Genomic DNA, 22803 nt, shown 5'->3' with positions numbered 1-22803 from the left:
TGGTGGCATCAAAAAAAGTTATCAGTAGGCTAGATTGTTCAAAATGCAGGTCAGCAATGAGCTAATCTGTTTATAAATGGGTACGATTCTTGCGTTATCCTAATGGTTACTAAATGGCAGCCACCTCCTTACGATTTTCTGAAATGCGATGTAGATGTGTCACTTAATAATACTTGGTTTGGTATGGGTATTATTATTAGGGACTATCATGGCTACTGTGTAGCAAGTATGGCCTATTCAAGACCGATGGTTGATGATCCTAAGTTAGGGGAAGCTCTTTGTTTTCGCAAGGCATTGACCTAGGTAAAGCCTTTACAATACCAGTCAATTATTTTTTAACCTTATTGTCTACCTCTCATTCAGGCTTTGAGTTTAGATAATTTGGATTTATCTTATTTCGGTTTGATTGTCCTTGATTGCAAAGCTCTTTTACATAAGCTAGCAAATGTGTCTTTTGTTTTTGCTAAGAGATCTGCGAACCAGGTGGCTAATTCGATTGCTCGGGCTTCTGTTTCCATGTCTGATTTTCAATGGGTGGCATGCCTCTTTTATTTTTGTATGATGCTTTATCTTTTGATCTTGATAATATGAGCTAGATATGCTCCTTTATTTTCAAAAAAACAAAGGTATATAAAATTATTAAAAATTAATGATTTTAAATATAAATTTCCTAAACTCAGATATGTTTAACTTGATTAACACATATAACTTATCTTCGTCTATTTATGCACCCGCATAAAAGCAACAATAGCTACTATATCTATATATATTTCCTTCATCGATGATCAAATTTTTTCCACTTTAATAAAGAGTAAATATATCAAACGTAATTGAAGATTGCATAAATTTGAAGAGACTGAAATAATTTTTTATATTTTTTAGTAAATCAGAAAAATATTTTATGCTTAAATAACTACACAAAATAAAATGTAAGTATGTAATTAAATTTAATATGATATTACAGATAATAAACATTTAAAATTATAGTTAAAAAAATAAATCATGAGAACATAAATGAATATAAATTCAAAATGTAATTTTAAAAAGAGAAGCAGACACATTATTCTCTTTTCAATTGTACTATACATATTGCGAGATTGTCACAAAATACAAGTAGCTATTGTATTTTAACATATAAAGAGAATTAATTATATTAATTTTTAATATGAATGCTTTTTTAATCTTGCAATGAAATTTACAAATAAATTAATTATAACAGTGGAGCCTAAATCATACCTTTGAATATGTACTTTCTTCAAGTATTTTCATATTTTGGTTGAGACGGGTCGAATCAGGAGTGGAGCCTAAATCCCAGTTTTGAATACTTCTTCAAGTACTCTTCATCTTTACCAGTTTTACGACACTCGTTGGTGATGATCCCAGTGCAATTAATTTTACAAGAATACGAAATGGTGAATGGACAAAGGATTTTATTAGCTAACAATATGTCTCCAAACACTGATTTAGTGTAACTCTATATTTTATATTTGGTAGACAGGATTGTTGCATTTTTTTTTTTTTTTTTTGACATACATTTGTATTTGTTAGATATTAAATTTATATTAAATATATTTATATTTATAAAATATTTGACAGTTTTTTATTTATTTTGTATTTTTTTATTTTGAACGCGCAACAGAAATAAATAAAAAAATTTAAAAATTTATTGATGAATTGGAAAATGAATTTCAAAACCATATCAATAGGTTTACAAATGAATTTAAAAATTAATGTAAAACAATTTGTATTTTGCGGCAAAAAAAAATCTAATTCTTTTTAGTTAGAGTCTCATCAAGTTATAGCTTGAAGTATTGATTTTTTCAGCTATGCCACTTCTTGCTACGACATGCCATGGGAAAAATCTATAGTGATTTGGCCACAAAAATTTACACTTTAGCCACAATATACTTTGTAGCTATAAATGCATTTTATTGTAGTTTAGAGTTACAACATTAAAAAGATATACACAAGATAAGAGGAAAATAGTTAATATTATATATAAAAATAAATAAATATAAACAATGAGTATTAAACAAGTAACAAAACATGCAATACACGTCATAAAAAATTATACTATATATATAAAATCGGGAAGGGAGAGGGCAACCTTGGGATTACCATAAACGCTCCTATTAAATTTATGAATTGACAAAATATCATTAAGAATTTTAATTTTATTGGTCGAAAAATAAAGATAATTTAATTTTGATTAATAATATTAATTTTCAATTTAAATATAAAATCTAATGGATAAAGTGAGAAATTATATTATATATACTATATAAGGTATATTATGGTAAGAATATAATATCTTTTAAGGATTTAATTTACTGGTTGGAAAAACTAGTTTTAATTTAATCTGTTATATTTTATATAATTGGTACATATTAAATATATTTTAATTATTATTTTGAATAAATTTTTAAGTTTCATTTGGTTAAATTATTTTCTACGAATAACTTGTTCCACAAAGAATGAATGTAATCTATTATCGTTTATTAAGGAATATAAAGAAAATAAAACACACTAAAAATATATATATAATATAAAATTATAATATAACACGTTATATTAGTAAATCATATAAAATGTTGATAGATTTTTCTTCCTAAAAAAAAAGCAATCATAAAATTAAGTATATGATCTTAGACTTTAGCAAAAGTAAAAAAAAAAATACTAAAATTATTTACGATACTCTAAAACAGTGATTATTAATTATTATAATAGTTGATATTTATTTTTCATATTTTAGTAATATAGACACTTCATGATATTATATTACATATAAAAAAAATTAAGTTAATTAAATTTAAATTGTTATAAGAAATAAGTAATTTTATTTTCATGAAAAATTGGATTGTCAAATTATAAAAATATTTCATAGTATAAATATGTTTTTTTTAACAAGTTATTTAATTATTAAATTTTATTATTTTATTACATTATAAAATGTTCTTTTTTCTATTTTATAATTCTCTTGCAAAATGTTCTTTTTTCTATTTTATAATTCTCTTAGAATTTTAGTATTATAAACTTCCATAATATTACAATTTATAATAAAAAAATTAATTGAAAATTATATACATAAACTAATAGAAAATGATTTATAAAAATGAAATTACATTTAATTGCAACAAGTAAAATTTAACAAGTATAGCAACGTGCAATGCAAATTTAAGAAAATTAATTATTATTAAATACCAATACAAATTGTTCAACAACAATAAAATTCCAATTATGTATTTGGTGAACAATTAAAAAAAGAAAAACATTAAGCTAATATTTTTTTCTCTAAAATGAAATTCTTTTAAAAAACTTGGTTATATAAATAATATAGCCGCGACCTAATTTTTATACTAAAATTATTTCGTAATTTTTACGTTTCTACTTTGTTCGAGTTGAACTTTATTTGTGATTTTTGAATCCAAAATTTGATTTATATATCAAAACTATATTTATAATCTTCTTTTTAAAAGACTATATTTATAGTCTTAAATAGCAGTGTTTTAAAATCGGATCAGACCGATCAATTGAACCTATTTAACTGCGAACTGAAAAATCAGTTCGGTCTAATTTGCCATATAAAGTCAATAGGTGTAAAAACTAGATAAAACCGGTTTTGAATCGAAAAACTGGATTGAACTAATCAAACCCAATTTTTGACTTTTTTTTCATCCTTTAATTCTTTTTTTTTTTATCTTTACCCAAGTTGTCTCCATCTAAAATAATTACAATCACATATATATGTATAAAGTTATCTACGGACTTGTATAAATAATTTAAAATAGTAGAGTTTTCTAGAAAAATTAAAAAATCAATAAAAAGATGCATACTAATTTTTTTAAAAAATATAATAAACTCATTTATGGCTTCAATAAATACAATAGATTTTTACAATAGTTATTATTTTAGTTAATTAATAAAATAAATTATTTTTATTTTTTAACTTATTTTTTTATTTATTTAGTAAAAACACTAGTAATTACTTTGAAAAATGATAATAGAAATTTTAACGTTAAATTAATATGTCATAATATTTCATATAATTTATAAAAATATTTCATATAAATTTATAGTGATTATATAAAAAAAATTATTTCCAACATATAGGATCTTAAAAAAAAAAAAAAAGGTTCTCCAAAATACCTTAGGATCTTAAAAATTAAAATGCTTTGCAAATGGCAGAAAAATGGTCCACCAAAATTTTCTCTCCAGTCAAGTAAATGGAATGGAAGAAAAATTCAAAAGCAACCGTAAATAACCGAAATTACATTATTATCCTTAGGACAGTTAATCTCATTCCCCAAATTTGCTTGCTCCTATTTTCCTTCAATCAAATCAAAAACAGAAAAATTCACTAAAAAGTTATGTGCGTTGATGATGGGATGTTGTGCCCACTTGCTAATAATACTAAGGTAGTAGTCAAGTCAATTCTATCTCCCACTACTTGAAAAACAAAATTGTATGAAAAAATATAATAAAGGCAGAAAAATATACGTTTATTATAGAAAGCGGTATTGAAATTAAAAAAAATAATTAATTTGTTATAAATAAATGAAAGAGTAGATTTAAATAAAATAAAATAAAATCAATAGATAAATAGATAAATTTAAAATGGAAATTAAAAAAAAATGAGAGAATTAAAAAAATCACATTTTATTACGAAGCATGGAGAATATTGGGGTGAGTCATTAGCGGAAAAAAAAAAGGTTTTATTATGATATAGTAAATTTATTATTATAATTATTAATTATTAAAAAATAAAATTTTATCATTAATAAAATAAATTAATTATTATATGTTATTATTACTGAAAAAAAGACAAGAGTGTTAGTATTATTTTAGAATAAAATTTGTACAACCTGGGGAATAATTAAATTAAACAATTGACAAATAAAGATTAAAAAATAATAAAATGTAACATCAGCAACTAATTCGTCTCAATATTGCACCACATCAAAAAACATGCTTCAATGTTATATATTTATATCTATAAATAAGCATATTTAGACTTCCTTTATTTAAAAAAAAATATTCTACCACTAATTTAATTATAAACTTTATTAGTTTTCTATTTATTTATTTTTTAAAAAAATAAATTCTTCTAATAGTGAATGCAGAATCAAGGAGCGCAAGCCATTCTTGACAGCCTCATTTATAGTCTTGCTAATCTTTTTCAGAACAAAATTTTCTAAAAAAAATATTAAAATAAAATATGAAAAAGATTAAAATTAAAAAATAAAATAATAAAAAAATATTTTTCTAAAAAAATAAAATTTTTAAATGGTTTTGGTCAGGTTTGATAAAATAAATTAGTTACTACCTCTGTTCCATAATATTTGTCACAATTGAAAAAATAGTTTGTTCCAAAATAATTGTCACATTTATGGTTTCAAGGAGTAATAAATTTTTTTTTTCATATTTACTCTTTTTATATGACCAATGATTATTACTTTAATTTAATGATTTTTTTAGAAAACTAGTATTAAATTAAGGGTAATATAGTCAATTTACTCAATACTATCTCTCTTTCATAATACTTGTCACATTTGAAATTTCATATTTCTTAAGAAAACCATTAAATTTGTCTGAGTTACAGTAAATTATTGAGTAAATTCACCATATTACCCTTAATTTAATACTAATTTTCTAAGAAAACTATTAAATTGAAGTAATAATTATTGGTCATGTCCAAAGAGCAAACATGGAAAAAAATATTCATTACTTCTTGAAACCACAAATGTGACAAGTATTTTGGAACAAACTATTTTTTCAAATGTGACAAATATTATGGAATAGAGATAGTAATTTTATTGTAACTTGAACAAATTTAATGATTTTCTTAAGGTAAGTGAGATTTCAAATGTGACAAATATTATGAAACAGAGATAGTAAATAAGTAGAAAATTGAAAAGTTGACTTTGTAAAAAGAGAATGGTAGATTTGTCATAAAAAATTTGATTGTTTAGTTTTATGGAATTCATTTGGAAATTCCATCTATTTTTGTGAAATTTGGTAAAGTTTGTTATGTTTAATTCCATAAAATTGAATTCTTAAAATTGATATCTACATTTTTATTCCGTTCCAAATACGAAAATTAGATTTCTAAATGAATTCAACAAAATTTCGTAATTCAAGATATTTATATTTTATTTTATTTAGGGAAAAAAATGAATCTCATTAAAATAAAGAAAATGTTAAATCAACCATTACAAAAGGAATAGAATGTTGGGAAACTTTTTCAATCCATATTCACTCCCTTCAATCACAGAAGTCAGAGCAAATCTATATTTTAGATATATATACGATTGAGTCTATGCCAAGCCCAGTAGCCTGGGCTTCTTGCCAAGCGGGGCATCACACCCCGGCTACTCGCATCATTTTGTATCTACGACTTTTTTTCCCCCAAAAAAAAAAAAAAAAAATAATAATAATAATAATTAATTAATTAAGATTGAATTAGACTTTAAAAATACTATATATTTTGAGTCAGGACTTATTAATAAAACATATCCATTTTATAATTCATCATTTTTCAGTACACTTCTTTAATTAAAGATTTTAATTTCAATATTGTTACATCAACAAGGAATCTACAGCAAGTGTAGACTACTGAAAGCCATAGTTTAGTCAAATGTAATTAAATATTCTTTATATATTTGGAATTTGATTTTAGATTTCTATAAAGTGTAATTAAATATTCTTTCGTTCCATTTTATTTGTTTGTTTGTTTTTTTTTTTTTTTTGAATGTGCCAAAATATTTGCAAAGTTTCTAAGTTTATATATAGAAATAATTATTTTTTTCATCATAACTTTTATGATTTTTCATTAAATGAATGACTTTTATTAATATGTTAATGAGTTAAGGATAAAAAAGAAAAACATAACTTTTATTGATTAAATTTTTAATATGCGTATCCTGTCAAACTATACAAATATAATGATACATAGGGAGCATGATACACGGAACATTAAATTGGACGATACTTATACAATATGTATGGGAGAGAATGGAAAATGGAAAAAAAGAGAAACATGATGAAGATTTTGAAAAGATTTTTATTCTATTTTTCTGTGGAAAAGAAAATTTTATATGGGTCTACATAAGCAAAATGAAAAGAATATTTCCATCCACTTATTAATTGACTAGCAAGTCAAGTTTTCACATAGAGAATACAAATTAGCAAGTCAAAAAGAGTCAAGTCCAAACACCCATCAATAAAGTCCCAATTAATACATGTATTCATATTCCACAGACTGATTCAAATCTAATAATCTGAAAAAAAATTTCTTCAATTTATTAAATTAGTAGTTGCTGTTACCCATTCAGTTTAACAAGGAAGTTTACCAAAAAAAAAAAAAAAATGCAAGATTTAAAATTAACTTAGTTTTGTCCTATAATATTTAATTATTATATATAGCCATAATCTAATTTTTATACTAAAATTATTTTATAATTTTCTATTTCGATTTTTCTCAGTTGAAATTTATTTTGTGATTTTTAAAATATAGTCCAAAATTTAATTCATATATTAAAACCATATCTATAGTTTTAGATAGCTTTACCTATTCAAATGCATTTTTGTAAGATTAAAAAATTATTGTCCTAATTGATGAAATTAGTCAGATAGTTAACCAAAAGTTGAAACTATGGAGGAGAATTCTTGAGGATAAGAGCTTTAGACCAAATAAAAGTAAGACAGAGTTTGGTTTAATAAAAAAAAGCACGAAAAAGAGGTTAGATTAGATAGTATACTGGTATCCAAGTGCAGTCAATTCACATCCCTAGCTTCGCAAATGTGATACTTTAGTAGGGGAAGGTATTAAAAAAAGAAGAGGTAATCTAGAACTACTTGGAGTGAAGTTGTCGTTAGAGACCTATGGTCTTTGGATATTAGTGGGGATATAGCTACAAACAGAATACAATGGACGCAAAAGATATATGTGATAAACTATGATTAGTTGTTACATATTTCATGTTTTGTTCTATTTATTAATATATCAAATGATTTTAAAATTCATTTTCAAATTTTTTTAAAAAAAAGTATTTTAAAATTATTTTTCGAACCTATATTTTGTTTTGCATTGTTTTTAGCATGATCAGAGTGGATATTTAAATCAACGTATAGTCGAATCTTGTTAGTTTGAAATTAAAACTTAATTATTATTATATTTATTTCATAAAATATACAGGGGCGAAGGTACAATATTTAAAACTAGCAATTTCTAAATTAGAGTAGATTTAAATAAAATAAAATAAAATCAATAGAAAAATAGATAAAGTTAAAATACAAATTAAAAAAAATGAGAGAATTAAAAAAAATCACATTTTGTTATGAAGCATGGAGAATATTGGAGTGATTCATTAGCAGAAAAAAATAAGGGTTTTATTATGATATAATAAATTTATTATTATAATTATTAATTATTAAAAATAAAATTTTATCATTAATAAAATAAATTAATTATTATATGTTATTATTACTGAAAAAAGACGAGTGTTATTATTATTTTAGAATAAAAATTTGTACAACAGAGGAAATAATTAAATTAAACAATTGACAAATAAAGATTAAAAAATAATAAAATGTAACATCAGCAACTAATTCTTCTCAATATTGCACCACATCAAAAAACATGCTTCAATGTTATTTATTTATATCTATAAATAATCATATTTAGGCTTCCTTTATTTAAAAAAAAAAAATCTACCACTAATTTAATTATACAGTTTATTAGTTTTCTATTTATTTTTTTAAAAATAAATTTTATATGTGTGTTTTCATACACATATTAACTATATATTTGTGCTGCGCAAAAATTTAATAAAGGTTTATTTTTTAATATATTTAATTTAAATCTTAATGTTTCACTTTTTATTAAAATCATTTAATTTAAATTTAAAATTCAAAATTCTTCTAATAGTGAATGCAGAACCAAGGAGCGCAAGCCATTCTTGACATCCTCATTTATAATCTTGCTAATCTTTTTCAGAACAAAATCCATTCTAAAAAAATATTAAAATAAAATATGGAAAACATTAAAATTAAAAAATATAATAATACTAAAATATTTAAAAATAAATAAATTTTTAAATAGTTTTGGTCAGGTTTGATAAAATAAATTAGTTACTATCTCTGTTCCATAATATTTGTCACAATTGAAAAAATAATTTGTTCCAAAATAATTGTCACATTTATGATTTCAAGGAGTAATAAATCTTTTTTTTTTTTTTCATATTTACCCTTTGCATATGACCAATGATTATTACTTCAATTTAATAATTTTCTTAGAAAATTAGTACTAAATTAAGGGTAATATAGTCAATTTACTCAATTCTACCTCTGTTCCATAGTACTTGTCACATTTGAAATTTCACATTTCTTAAGAAAACCATTAAATTTGTCTAAGTTACAATAAATTATTAATTAAATTCACCATATTACCTTTAATTTAATACTAATTCTCTAAGAAAGCTATTAAATTAAAGTAATAATTATTGGTCATGTACAAATGGCAAACATAGAAAAAAAATATTTATTACTTCTTGAAACATAAATGTGACAAGTATTTTAGAATAAGTTATTTTCTCAAATGTGACAAGTATTATGTAACAGAATTAATAATTTATTTAATTTAAACAAATTTAATAATTTTTTTAAGGAACGTCAGATTTTAAATGTGACAAGTATTATGAAACAGATATAGCAAATAAGTAAAAAATTGAAAAGTTGAATTATTAATAAAATACTATATATTTTGAATTAGAATTTAAAAGAACTATCTATTTTGAGTCAGATTTATTAATAAAATATATTCATATTTCAGTACACTTCTTTAATTAAAGATTTTAATTTCAATATTGTTACATCAACAAGGAATCTACAGCAAGAGTAGACTACTGAAAGCGATAGTTTAGTTGCCATTCAAATGATATATATATATATATATATATATATCTGAATTTGATTTTAGATTTCTATAAAGTATAATTAAATAGTCTCTCGTCCCGTTTTGTTTGTTTGTTATTTTTTTTTTTTGAATGTACCAAAATGTTTGTAAAATTTCTAAATTTATAGATAGGAACAATTATTTTTTTTCATGATAAATTTTATGATTCTTCATTAAATAAATGACTTTTATTAATATGTTAATGAGTTAAGGATAAAAAAGAAAAAAATAAATTTTATTGATTAAATTTTTAATATACATATCCTGTCAAACCATGCAAATAGAATGATACAGAGAGCATGATACACGGAACCTTAAATTGGGCAATTCTTATTCATTAAGTTTGGGAGAGAATGGAAAATGGGAAGAAAGAAAAACATGATGAAAATTTTGAAGAGATTTTTATTTTATTTTTCTGTGGAAAAGAAAATTTCATATGGGTCTACATAAGCAAAATGAAAAGAATATTTCCATTAACTTATTAATTTACTAGCAAGTCAAGTTTTCACACAGAGAATACAAATTAGCAAGTCAATAAGAGTCAAGTCTCAACACCCATCAATAAAGTCCCAATTAATAAATGCATTCGTATTCCAGACTGATTCAAATCTAATAATTTGAAAAAAAAAAAAAAATCTTCAATTTATTAAATTAGTAGTTGCTTTTACCCATTCAATTTAATAAGGAAGTTTACCCAAAAAAAAAAAGAAAAAAGCAAGATTTAAAATTAACTTAGTTCTGTCCTATAATATTTAATTATTATATATAGCCATAATCTAATTTTTATACTAAAATTATTTTATAATTTTATATTTCTATTTGTCTTTATTTTGTGATTTTTAAAATATAATCCAAAATTTAATTCATATATTAAAACCATATCTATGGCTTAGATAGCTTTACCTATTTAAATCCATTTTTGTAAGATTAAAAAGTTATTGTCCTAATTGATGAAATTAGTGAGATATGAACCAAAAGTTGAAACTATGGAGGAGAATTTTTGAGGATAAGAGTTTTAGACTAAATAAAAGTAAGACAAAATACTTGTACTGATAGTTTGGTTTAATAAAAAAAAGCACGAAAAAGATGTTAGATTAGATGTATACTGGAGTCCAAGTGCAGTCAATTCACATCCCTAGTTTCGCAAATGTTATACTTTAGTAGGGGAAGGTCTTAAAAAAAGAAGAGGTCGACGTAGAACTACTTGGAGGGAAATTGTCGCTAAAGACCTATGGTTTTTGGATATTAGTGAGGATATAGCTGCAAACATAATAGAATGAATGCAAAAAGTATATGTGATAAACCCTGATTTATTGTTATATATTTCATGTTTTGTTTTTATTAATATATCAAATGATTTTAAAATTCATTTTCAATTTTTTTAAAAAAAGTAATTTAAAATTATTTTTCAAACATATATTTTGTTTTGCATTGTTTTTAGCATGACTAGAGTGGATATGTAAACTATAAGATTCATAGAGTCGACCCCTGCTAGTTTAAGACTAAAACTTAATTATTATTATATTTATTTCATAAACTATGCAGGGCAGAGGTACACTATACCCAGTGTAGGCATGTGCCCACCATTAAATAAAAAAAAATAAAATTGTAATTTCTATTTTTATCCTCTCTCCACTTATGTGATTAAAATCAAACCATCATGACCATCATGACTCGTGAGTGTCTTTTCTTTTCTAAGGTCCAATCTATTCTAGAATCAGCTCCCAATTCAACAGCATAAAATGTTTAAAGCAAAATTTTTATAACTTCAAAAGATAACCATACTAAAATTTTAATATCTTAAAATATATAAAACCCTAATTAAATAATTCTTTTACTAGCTAGATACACCTTTATATTTCCGCTTTCCAGCAAAACTCAGGAAAGATTATCTTTCAATTAGTCATTATATAGCTTATTCAATAATGAAAAATTATGTAAGTACGAACTTTACATATAAGGTTAGAAAAAGATTGGGAAAAGAAATTTAAGAAAAATTGTAGATGAATATATTTGGAAATTAAGTAAGGTTCTCTTTTCTTCCAAAAAAAGTAATGATTTTTTTTTTCTATTCAAATTATCAATTATCATTCTGACCAATATTTAAAACTAACAATTTCTAATTAGATGGTAAACAAATAAAATTTTTTCTATTAAAATTTAAGAATAAAATTGCCTATTCTGATTAAATTTTTTGGCTTCACCCTCAAATTATGTAAATGTGCAAAACACCAATTATAATTATAATATAAACTGTACGTAGCGCTCTATTTATATTAAGTATAATATAATATGAAAAATAATAAATTCGTGTTCGTGTATTTTCATATACATGTAATTGGAATTTGATTTTAGTTTTCTATTTATTAGTCATAATTAAAATATTTTATTTTCTTTTATTTGGAAAAGAGTGAAATGCACATAAAAAATAGTTGGAAAATTTTAATAATCAATAAGTTAATTGATAAAAACTTGTAATGTCAATGATTTTTTAAATCTTTTTTATTAATTAAAGCTTTAATCAGAAATTAAAATTATATATTTTGTTCTACCAATATATATATATATATATTATGTAATAATCCATCATTTTCCACTCTCTTACACGCTTCTCCAATTTTGTTATCTGCCAAACCTTATTTTCAAGCACTTCACATTAATTTTCTACATTTAATTAAAACACTTATTCCATTATAGATGTGGCAAACTTATACCTACAGTACTGAAAGTGATAGTCTTAAGTTGTCTCTACTATAAATTGCCACTAATTAGCCATATACACCATAGCTACTGCTTACCAAAAGCATGTCTCAGAGTTGCTCTCTTTATCATATCCCAGCTCTCGTCTGCTGGTGCTTTTGCTTCTTCAATTCAGTCACTTGCTTTCAAAATGAAACTGACAGACTTGCTTTGATATCCTTCAAAAATGCCATTCAACAAGATCCATTTCAAGTCTTGAGTTCTTGGAATGATTCCTTGCATTTCTGCAATTGGCATGGCGTTTTTTGCAGTCTGAGGCATCCTGACAGGGTCATAGCCTTGAATCTAAACTCGCAACGGTTGGTAGGATCACTATCACCACATATTGGAAATCTTTCTTTTCTCAAGCGGATTGATTTGAACAATAATAGCTTCTATGGCCAAATCCCACAAGAAATGGTCCATCTGCACCGTCTAGGCTATTTAATACTCAGCAACAACTCATTCAGTGGGAAGATACCAGCAAATTTGTCAAGTTGCTCAAACCTTCTGGTTGTTGATCTCAATGTCAACAAGTTGCAAGGTAACATCCCTTCTGAGCTGGGCTCTTTACTGAAACTTGAAGTTTTAATTTTGGGTAAAAATAAGCTCACAGGGAGGATTCCTCCTTCCATTGGAAATCTCTCATCTCTTTCACTAATCTCTTTAACAACAAATGAATTGCATGGACAGACACCAGAGGAAATCTCTCGCCTTGGGAGCTTGAGATTTTTTATGTTTAGCGAGAATAATCTAACAGGTGAAATTCCTCAAGGCCTCTTAAACATTTCGAGCATTGATACACTAGTAGTTTATGGTAATCAATTACATGGCAGTATCCCCTCCAATATAGGTCTCACTCTTCCCAAGCTGAAAGTCTTTTTACTTGGATCTAATAAGTTTACTGGACCTATTCCAATTTCACTGTTAAATGCTTCCTCCCTTGAAAATTTTGATTTAGATAGTAACCATTTTACTGGTCCGGTTCCAAAGGATCTTGGAAAGCTGTCACATCTTCAATACATAGAATTTTCCTATAATCAACTAGAAGGTGACTTAGGTTTCATTGTTTCTCTAACTAATTGCTCCAATTTTAAAGAGATGAATGTAGCATTTAATTTTCTTAGAGGGTCTCTACCCAATTCCATTGCAAATCTCTCAAAAGAGTTGCAGGTTCTAACTCTAACTGGAAATCAGTTTCAAGGTACCATTCCTAGTGGAGTCGAAAACCTCATCAACCTGCAAATTTTGTTTTTCTCAGGAAATTATCTAACTGGACCTATTCATATTAATTTTGAGAAATTTCAACAGTTGGAAACACTGAGTTTGGAGAGCAACCAATTAATAGGGGCCATACCATCTTCAATTGGTAATTCATCTAAGTTGAGTCGGCTCTCCCTAGCGTTCAATAATCTGAAGGGAAGCATTCCTCCAAGTCTTGGTAATTGTCACTATTTGATCCAGTTGGATCTATCACATAATGGTCTCAGTGGCTCAATACCCAAACAGGTCATTGGCCTTTCATCTCTTTCAGTTTCCCTCGACTTATCTGCTAATGCGCTTAGTGGTTCCATTCCATTAGAAGTTGGTTTCTTGCAAAATCTTGTCAAGTTGGATTTATCGCACAATAAATTATCTGGCACGATTCCAAACACTATTAGCAAGTGTTCCATTTTGGAAGAGCTTCATCTAGAGGAAAATTCATTTGAAGGGAAAATACCTCAAGAGTTTAGTGCTTTACGGGGTTTAAAAAAGCTGGATATTTCACAAAACAATTTTTCTGGGGAAATTTCAGATTCATTAGCTGACCTTGAAGAGTTGAACTATTTGAATCTATCTTTCAACCAATTCCAAGGAGAGGTTCCAAAACGTGGAATCTTTCTAAATGCAAGTGCAGTTTCACTACAAGGAAACAATCGTCTCTGTGGAGGTATTGCTGAATTAAAGCTTCCTTTTTGTCTTTCCCGCAACTCCGAGAATAAAGTATCGTTTGTGCTGAAAGTAACAATCCCAGTGGTTGTCGCAACATTTCTGTCTTTTCTGGTGTGTTTGTTAGTTATTTGGTATTGCAAAAGGAAATCCAGAAAGATGAGTCTTTCTATACCATCATTTCAGTACCAATTTCTGAGAATATCATATGCAGAACTCTTCAAAGCAACAAATGGATTCTCTCCAGAATATATAATTGGTGTTGGTAGCTATGGCTCTGTCTATAAAGGATTTCTTGAGCAAGTAGGAACAGAAGTGGCAATCAAAGTGTTAAATCTGCAACGAAGAGGAGCTTCAAACAGTTTCATGTCAGAATGCCAAGCTCTCAAAAATATAAGGCATCGAAATCTTTTGAAGCTGCTCAGTGTTTGTTCTAGCATTGACTTTGAAGGTAATGATTTTAAAGCTTTGATCTATAAATTCATGGCCAATGGGAGCTTGGAGAAATGGTTACATGCACAGAATGGAATAGAAGGAGAATCAAGATATCTGAAATTAATTGACAGATTAAACATAGCCATTGATATTGCTACTGCATTAGAGTATCTCCATAATGGAAGCTCAACAACAATCATACATGGTGATCTAAAGCCAAGTAATGTTCTTTTAGATGAGGAGATGACTGCTCATATTGGAGATTTTGGGTTGGCTAAAATTATCTCCACAATATCTGATGAGGTTCAACCCTATCAGAGCAACAGCTCGTCAACTATTAAAGGATCTATAGGCTATATTGCTCCAGGTATACACTTTCTAATATCTAATCATTTTGTAAAATACTAATCGCAAATACTATATGATATTTATTTCTTGTTTTATCTAGATTTTGTTATTATAATTCTATATACATCTAAATATTGTGTCTTATATTAATATACTACGTCTATTTGCAGACTATGGAATGGGTGGCAGAATGTCAATAGAGGGAGATGTATATAGCTATGGGATTATATTATTAGAAATTTTTACAGGAAAAAAACCAACTGATGATGCTTTTAAAGATGATTTAAGTCTCCATACTTTTGTTGAGGGAGCTTTGCCTTATAGAAAGATGGATATTGTGGATCAAAGAATTCTATCTGAAGAGGGAAGAGGGAGTTTTGAGAAAGACATCATCATTTCTATACTAAAAATTGGAGTTGCATGCTCAAAGGAACAACCAGGAGAAAGGATAGAAATGCCAAATGCAATAGCTCAATTGCGGAAGATCAAGGGCAACTATCTAAAGGCAAGGCTAAAGCAGGAGCGAAGGAATGCCTACCAAATTGGAGGTCCAAGTACTTCTCGCCATTAGTAGTGGCTTTATTTTAAAATATAAAAAATGCGTAATTTAAATTTGTGATGTGCATGTTAAATAATGTCTACTTTCCATCATGTATGAACTTCAATATGATATTAGAAAACTCCATGTCATAACTGTTGAAGATGCGAGGAATTTAATCCTTTGAATTAAATTTTCAAACGCAATGTTTGAAATATAATAAAATAATTTGATTTTAGTAAGCAAAATTCAATTTTCCTTTTTATTACATTTTTAAACTTTGCAGTAATTGCCAACACTTGTGCAATAAAAGCTACTTAAAATATCGTTCTTATCTTACCCATATTTTCACTACAATTCCAGTATTGTAAAATGTCTTATTAGTAGTTTTTGGGAGATTTCTAGGAAAGTGACTAGTGACCGTTGTCACAAATTAGTGAAACTTATTGCTGTTTTTTGATGGGTTTAACATTTGTTTCTCTTTACTAAAGTTAGTTTGTAGTATTGGTCCTTTATTTGTGGAAATAAAATAGGAGCATCATTAGCTCTACCAGTGGAATCAATTGAGTTTTTTTAGGAAGTTTAAGTTTTCTAGTTTAAATAGAAGTGTATCTCAAGAGCATTAATGCACAGAGCACTTCATTTTTCTTTTATTTATTCTTTCTCTTGATCGAGTCTTTCTCTTGATTGAGCGATAATATTTCAGCTTCTTCATCTTGTTGTACTATGATCTTGTATTTGTGTGATGGTATCAGAGCTTGGCTGCTTGCCAAGTGTTTGATATTATTACTTAATCAAGATGAAGGGTAGAAGTGCTTTGTCTAGTATCTCTGTAGTAAAGTTGGCTGGAATAAATTACAATTATTGAAAACTAAACATGGAAGCTTAATTTCAAGAGCAGGATTTGTGGGATCTAGTCTTTGGTGATGAAACAACAATTCCAGTAGACACTCCTTAGAATGCCAAATTGCAGTGGAAATGGAAGATCAAGTGTGGGAAAGCTGTCACGCTTGACTCCAACCACTAGAGGAATTGTTTGCTTTGGATCAAGCCAATTCCATCCCATGCTGGATTGGCAAGACCCATGCGGTTTTGTCCCGCAGGTGAAATGGAAAATTTTCCAGGTGGTCATCCATCCTAGGATTTCTGTTAAGCGAGCATACTTAACCCCAGAGTTCTTCCAACTCTCCAAGCCATTCCATCAAAAGGTGTCTTTGATAATAATTTTCACCTTTTCGATATATAATGCGATTCATACCTATGTTCTGCATTCCACTACCCATAGCTAGCCTGCCATCCTAGAAGATAGCCAGGAGCTTTGCTCTACCCGCCCTCTTAGGATCGCTTTGCTAGGACGGGATGTCATAGGCCCATCAACTTCCGTATGGTTCGTACTCAAACCATATATCTACTAGAGGGGTTCGACTCTAATACTAATTATCACGCCTGACTCCAACTACCAAAGAAATGGTCCGCTTTAGATCAAGCCAATTCCATTCCATACTGGATTGACAAGACTCGCACAGTTTTGTCCCATAGGCGAAATATAGAACTTTCTAAGTCATCACCCATCCTAGAATTTTTGTTAAGCGACCACGCTTAACCCTGGAGTTCTTCCAACTCTCAAGGCCATTTCACCAAAAGGTGCCTCTGATGATTAGTTTCTCCCTTTCCAATATATGATCCGATTCATTCATGTGTCCCACATTCCATTACTCATAGCTAGCCTGCCATTCTAGAAACTAGCCAGGAGCTTTGCTCTACTTGCCCTCTTAGGATCGCTTTGCCGGGTCGGGATGTCACAAAAAGCTTTATTTGCTTTACGGACATCAGTAAGCAAAGAGTCTATTAACTATGTTCGGGATATGAAGTCGCTAAAGCAAGTGTAAGACACTCTCGAAAAGCTGCTTGCTAAGAAAAATATAGCGTGACTACAATATCTTGAGAATGAACTAACTATAACAACTCAAGGAAATTCTTTTAAGAAATTGTGTTGAGGATATTTTTTTGCATCGATATCTTATTCGTGGCATGTGAAAAGAGTTCATGCCTTTTATGTCTTCCATACAAGGGTAGGTGAATCAACCTTTTATTTTTGAGTTGGAAATTTTGCTTTTAGACTAGGAAGTTTTAGTTTAGCAAATGATAAGCATTAACAAGCCTCTTCCTCAAACAGAGGATGTTCTTTACATTAAAGACCAGAGGAAAAAGAGTTTCTCCTCCAAGCACTCTACAGCAGATAAGAATCAGGAGTAGTCCAAAGGAAATTCTTGAGTTTATTATAGGTGTGAAAAGCTAGGACACATCAAATGAGATTGTCGGGTAAAGGTGGCATATGATCAATGTGGAAAACCAGGCCATATACAGTCAAATTTTTGAGTTAAATTATAAGAAATAACAACAAATATTGCATAAGAAAGTGTTGAATCCTTAACTAAACCCGGAGAAATGCTTATCTATCAATGTTATTAATCATGCAACAAACATGACTTCTGTTTTGCACCAGACCAATGCACTTACAAATTCCAATGTTTTATTGGCTACAACAAAGAATGGATCATGGATTTCAGGTGTTCTCATCATGCAATAGCTAATGATGCTAGGAAGAAGGTCATTGTAGTAGTAGATAATTCTTGACATCCTGTAATAAAAGAAGGTGACTCAAATAATGGAGGCATATTTCTCAAGGATCTCTATCATGTCCCATGCTTGAAAAAGAATATGGCTTCAGTTTCTCAAATAACGAACTTAGGAAGGTATGTCCTTTTTGGTCCCAATGATTTTCAAGTTCTTACAAATTTGAAGCATATTGAAGCTGATGTTTTGTTTACAGGAAAAAGAAAGAAATCTCTATATGTTTTGGCTACAAATGATGCATGTGTTAAAAAGGTAGGTTAGGTTACAAGTTCAACATCTAGCATGCTCGTTTAGGTCATATTGGTTATTAGCTATTGCAAAAAATCTCCACCAAGCAATTTGATGGTATCCCTATTTTTAGAGACTTTCACTATGATGAGATTTGTTAGGGTTGCCAATATGGAAAATCCCATCATCTCCCTTTTTTCAAATTCAAAGAATAGAGTATCCGCGGCGTTGGCATTAGTTCACTCAGACCTTTTGGGGCTAACAAGAACACCTAGTTACACAAGTTCTCTTTATATGATGTTGATTATTGATGATTTTTCTTGATTTACTTGGGTTTATTTCCTGGAACACAAAAGTGAGGCTTTCTCCAAATTTATTCAGTTTAAGCAAGATATGGAGAAAGAGCTCGAGCTACTAGCTGAGTGCTTATGCAATGATAATGGAGGAGAATTTCTATTTAATTATTTTATGGAATATTGTAGGGAACACGAGAGTCAACGACAAATGACTTGTCCAGACACTCCGCAATAAAATTGGAGTTGTTGAACGTAAGTTAGCTCATTTAACATTTGTGTGCTTGTCTTGGTTACATGAAAAGAATCTTTTAAGGGAGTTATGGGATGCAACTTTTCATATTGCATATCATGTCATGAATCAGTTGCCACCATGATTAGGGAATGATTCGTCTCCTTTTGAATTAATCTATCATCAGAAACCCAATGTGAGCTATTTTTGAGTTTTTTGGTCTGTTTATTATGTTCACAAATTAAAAGATAATCAAACTGAACTTGATCCAAAGGCTAGACGTTATATTTTTGTTGGCTATGATACTCATAGAAAAGGTTGGAGATGTATGGATCCAGAAACAAAGAAGGTGGTTGTTTCCCGTGATGTGGTATTTGATGAAATTTCATCCTACAAGTCTAATGAAGTTAAAGACAGAAGTATTATTAATCTTCCATTGTTTCTTAAAGATTCTACACCTAAAAATGCAGGGAGAACTACTTCTTCATCTTAAGAACAATTCAAATACATGAAGTTACTGATGTTGTCCTACGAAGATCAACAAGACAAAGAAAGCAACCAAATTACCTAGCTGATTTTGAAGTTCAATCAAATCAATTCTCTGTTTTGTTTTCTTTTTTCATGGAAGATTTACATGAAGATGAGCCAGAATCCTATAATGAAGTGAAGGAAATTTTTGAAAGGGAAGAAGCAACAAAAGAAGAAATTTTAGCCTTAAACAAGAATTTCACATAGGAGCTTGTATCAAAACCGATAAATGTTGATGTAATTACTTGCAAATAGGGATACAAAAAGAAAAAGGCTGATGGTTAAATTGACTAGTGTAAAGCTCATCTTATTGCTCATGGCTTCTCCCAAAAAATATGGTCAAGATTATGACAATACATTCAGCTGTGTTGCTAAAATGGTAACAATTCAAACAGTTATTTTCTTTGGCCACTAACAGAGGCTGGAAACTATGGCAATTAGATATAAGAAAAGCAATTCTTTATGGGGAGATGGATCATAATATCTTTATGGAACAATCTTATGGTTTCGTTTCAAAGGAGTTTCCAAATCACATGTGCCTACTCAAGAAAGCAATCTACGACCTCAAGCAAGCTCCACGTGTTTGGTATGGAAAGATTGCTCAGTACCTTTATTTTTGAGGTTTCAAATCTTCAAATCTTGACCAAAGTTTACTTATGAAGAAAGCATCCACTATGTGCACTTTACTCTTATTATGTGGATGATATGATTATCACGGGTGATAATAATGTTGAAATTGATAATCTTCAGGAGGATTTGTCTATTCGTTTTGAAATGAAAATTTTGGGTGAAGCTCATTGTTTTCTTGGTTTGGAAATTGAAAATTTTGGTGGGTATTTTGTCTCTCAAAAAGGATATGCAGTAAGCTTATCCAATGGTTTCGTATGGTGTAGTCAAAAGCAATGACCACTCCTATGGAGTCTTGCCTAAAGTTATCAAAAATTGATGGGAAACTACTAGAGAATGCAACAGTTTTTCGACAAATTGTTGGTAGTTCATTCTATATAACTATCACAAGACCTGATATTGCGTATTCTGTTGGAGTTATTTTTCAGTTTATGGATCAACCATGTGAAGGACACTTAATTGCAGTGAAAAAGATTCTTCGCTATGTAAAAGGCACTCAATGTTATGGATTAATGTACAAGCAGTTGCCATTTTCATTGAGTGGCTTGGTAGATGCAGATTGGGCTAGTGATGTAAATGACAGATGTTCCGCAACAGGATTCTGTTTTACTACATGTTTTGCTATAATTTTACGCTATAGGCAAAAACAAGTTATTATGGCTCTTTCAAGTTATGAAGCAGAGTATATGGCAGTTACTATGGCTACTCAAGAATGTTTATGGCTTAAGAGACTTATTCAGGAAATGGTCTCCACTTCCAACCATTCGATTCTCATTTATTGTGATAGTGAAAGTGCAATAAAGGTTGTTGCAAATCCAGTGTTTCATGCTTGCACAAAACACATTGAAACTCATTTTCACTTTATTCGTGAGAAGGTGCTAACTCAAGACACTAAGCTGTAGAACATAGGAATAGAAGAACAAGTAGCTGAAATCTTCACTAAAGCTCTTGCCAAAACTAAATTTGGAGGATTTCATGAAGTTATTGGCGTTAGTAATAGTAAGTTTGCACTAAAGGAGAGTATCACAAATTAGTGAAACTTATTGTTGTGTTTTGAATGGGTCTAAGATTTGTTTCTCTTTACCAAAAGTAAAGTTAGTAGTGTTGGTCCTTTATTTGTGGGAATAAAATATGAGCCTCATTAGCTCCACTAGTGGAATCAGTTGAGTTTTTTTAGAAAGTTTAAGTTTTCTAATTTAAATAGAAGTGTATCTCAAGAGCATCAATGCATAGAGCACTTCAGTTTTCTTTTGTTTATTCTTTCTCTTGATTGAGCAATAATATTTCAGCTTCTTCATTTTGCCATACTATGTTCTTATATTTGTGTGAATCATTTAGGTTTTGATGATTTTCAAGGAAAATTTCAAATTCATTAACCAACCTCAAAGAGTTAAGCTATTTGAAATCTTTCAACCAACTACAAAAAGAGGTTTCAAAATGTGGAGTCTTTCTAAACACAAGTGTAGTTTCAGTACTATGAAATAATTATCTCTATAGAGGTATTGTTGAATTCAAGCTTCCCTTCTATATTTCCCCAACTCCATGAATTAAGTATCCATTATACTGAAAGTAATAGTTCTAATATTTTTGGATTTTTTATATGTTTTTTAATTGTTTGGTATTGCAAAATAATTCTAGCAAGATTAGTCTTTCTATATCATCATTTCAGTACCAATTTCTGAGAATATCGTATACAGAACTCTTCAGAGCAACTGTTTTAAAAACATAAAGGGTAGTTACCCTATAGTTCCTAGGTTTTTATCAAATACATTAATATTGTGATACTAATTTATTTATTTTGTAATTTTTGGTTCCAAATAAGTAATCCAAAATCTAAATTTTTGAAGTTTCTTTGAAATTTTATAACTTATTCATAAAAATTACAACCAATTACCTTTAAAATATAATTAGTGTTGGAATTTCTCTATTACAAACACAACAAACAAATCCAACAACTTTTAAAGAAAAAACAAAGGATTCTCTACCTTACACTTAACCACATTAAAAAAATAAATGTACCACCACAAATGCATTATTCATTCATTAGTTATGTTTTATATAACAGTAGTAAGCTTACAAGAGTTATGGTTCATAACTACTACATCAACCTAACATATCTTTTATACCAAATCTCCTTAAATAAAAGAAAGACTCATACTTCGCCTAACAATCATTGCCTTTTAAAAATTTAGGATTGCAAAAAAAAAAAGTGATATCAAATGTTCTAGAAAAATCTCAATATCCCAAGACTCCTTGAGATTTTTCTTGAAGACTCTAAAACACCCTCTCATCCACTTCAAACTTGGACCTGAATCAT

General features: G+C 28.3%; 1 protein-coding gene across 1 annotated transcript; it reads left to right on the top strand.

Annotated features, from left to right (window-relative positions):
• Nucleotides 1-12734: 12734 nt before the first annotated feature.
• On the top strand, nt 12735-16189 carry LOC105645417 (uncharacterized). The gene is made up of 2 exons (XM_089725588.1): nt 12735-15422; nt 15574-16189. Exons 1-2 carry the CDS (start codon nt 12758-12760, stop codon nt 15972-15974), a joined length of 3066 nt encoding a protein of 1021 aa, XP_089581714.1. The 5' UTR covers nt 12735-12757; the 3' UTR covers nt 15975-16189.
• The last annotated feature ends 6614 nt before the right edge of the window (nt 16190-22803 follow it).

Source organism: Jatropha curcas, chromosome 9, assembly GCF_041381405.1.
Source record: "Jatropha curcas cultivar XTBG-Jc1 chromosome 9, XTBG_Jcur_1.0, whole genome shotgun sequence".
Classification (NCBI taxonomy): Eukaryota; Viridiplantae; Streptophyta; class Magnoliopsida; order Malpighiales; family Euphorbiaceae; genus Jatropha; species Jatropha curcas.
This window is presented reverse-complemented; position numbering and strand designations above follow the sequence as displayed.

Bases quoted from the DNA above. Each gene is read 5' to 3' on its own strand.
- LOC105645417 (XM_089725588.1), top strand. From the start codon at position 12,758: ATGTCTCAGAGTTGCTCTCTTTATCATATCCCAGCTCTCGTCTGCTGG. The intron at 15,423-15,573 runs GTATACACTTTC...GTCTATTTGCAG, and splicing joins TATAGGCTATATTGCTCCAG to ACTATGGAATGGGTGGCAGA.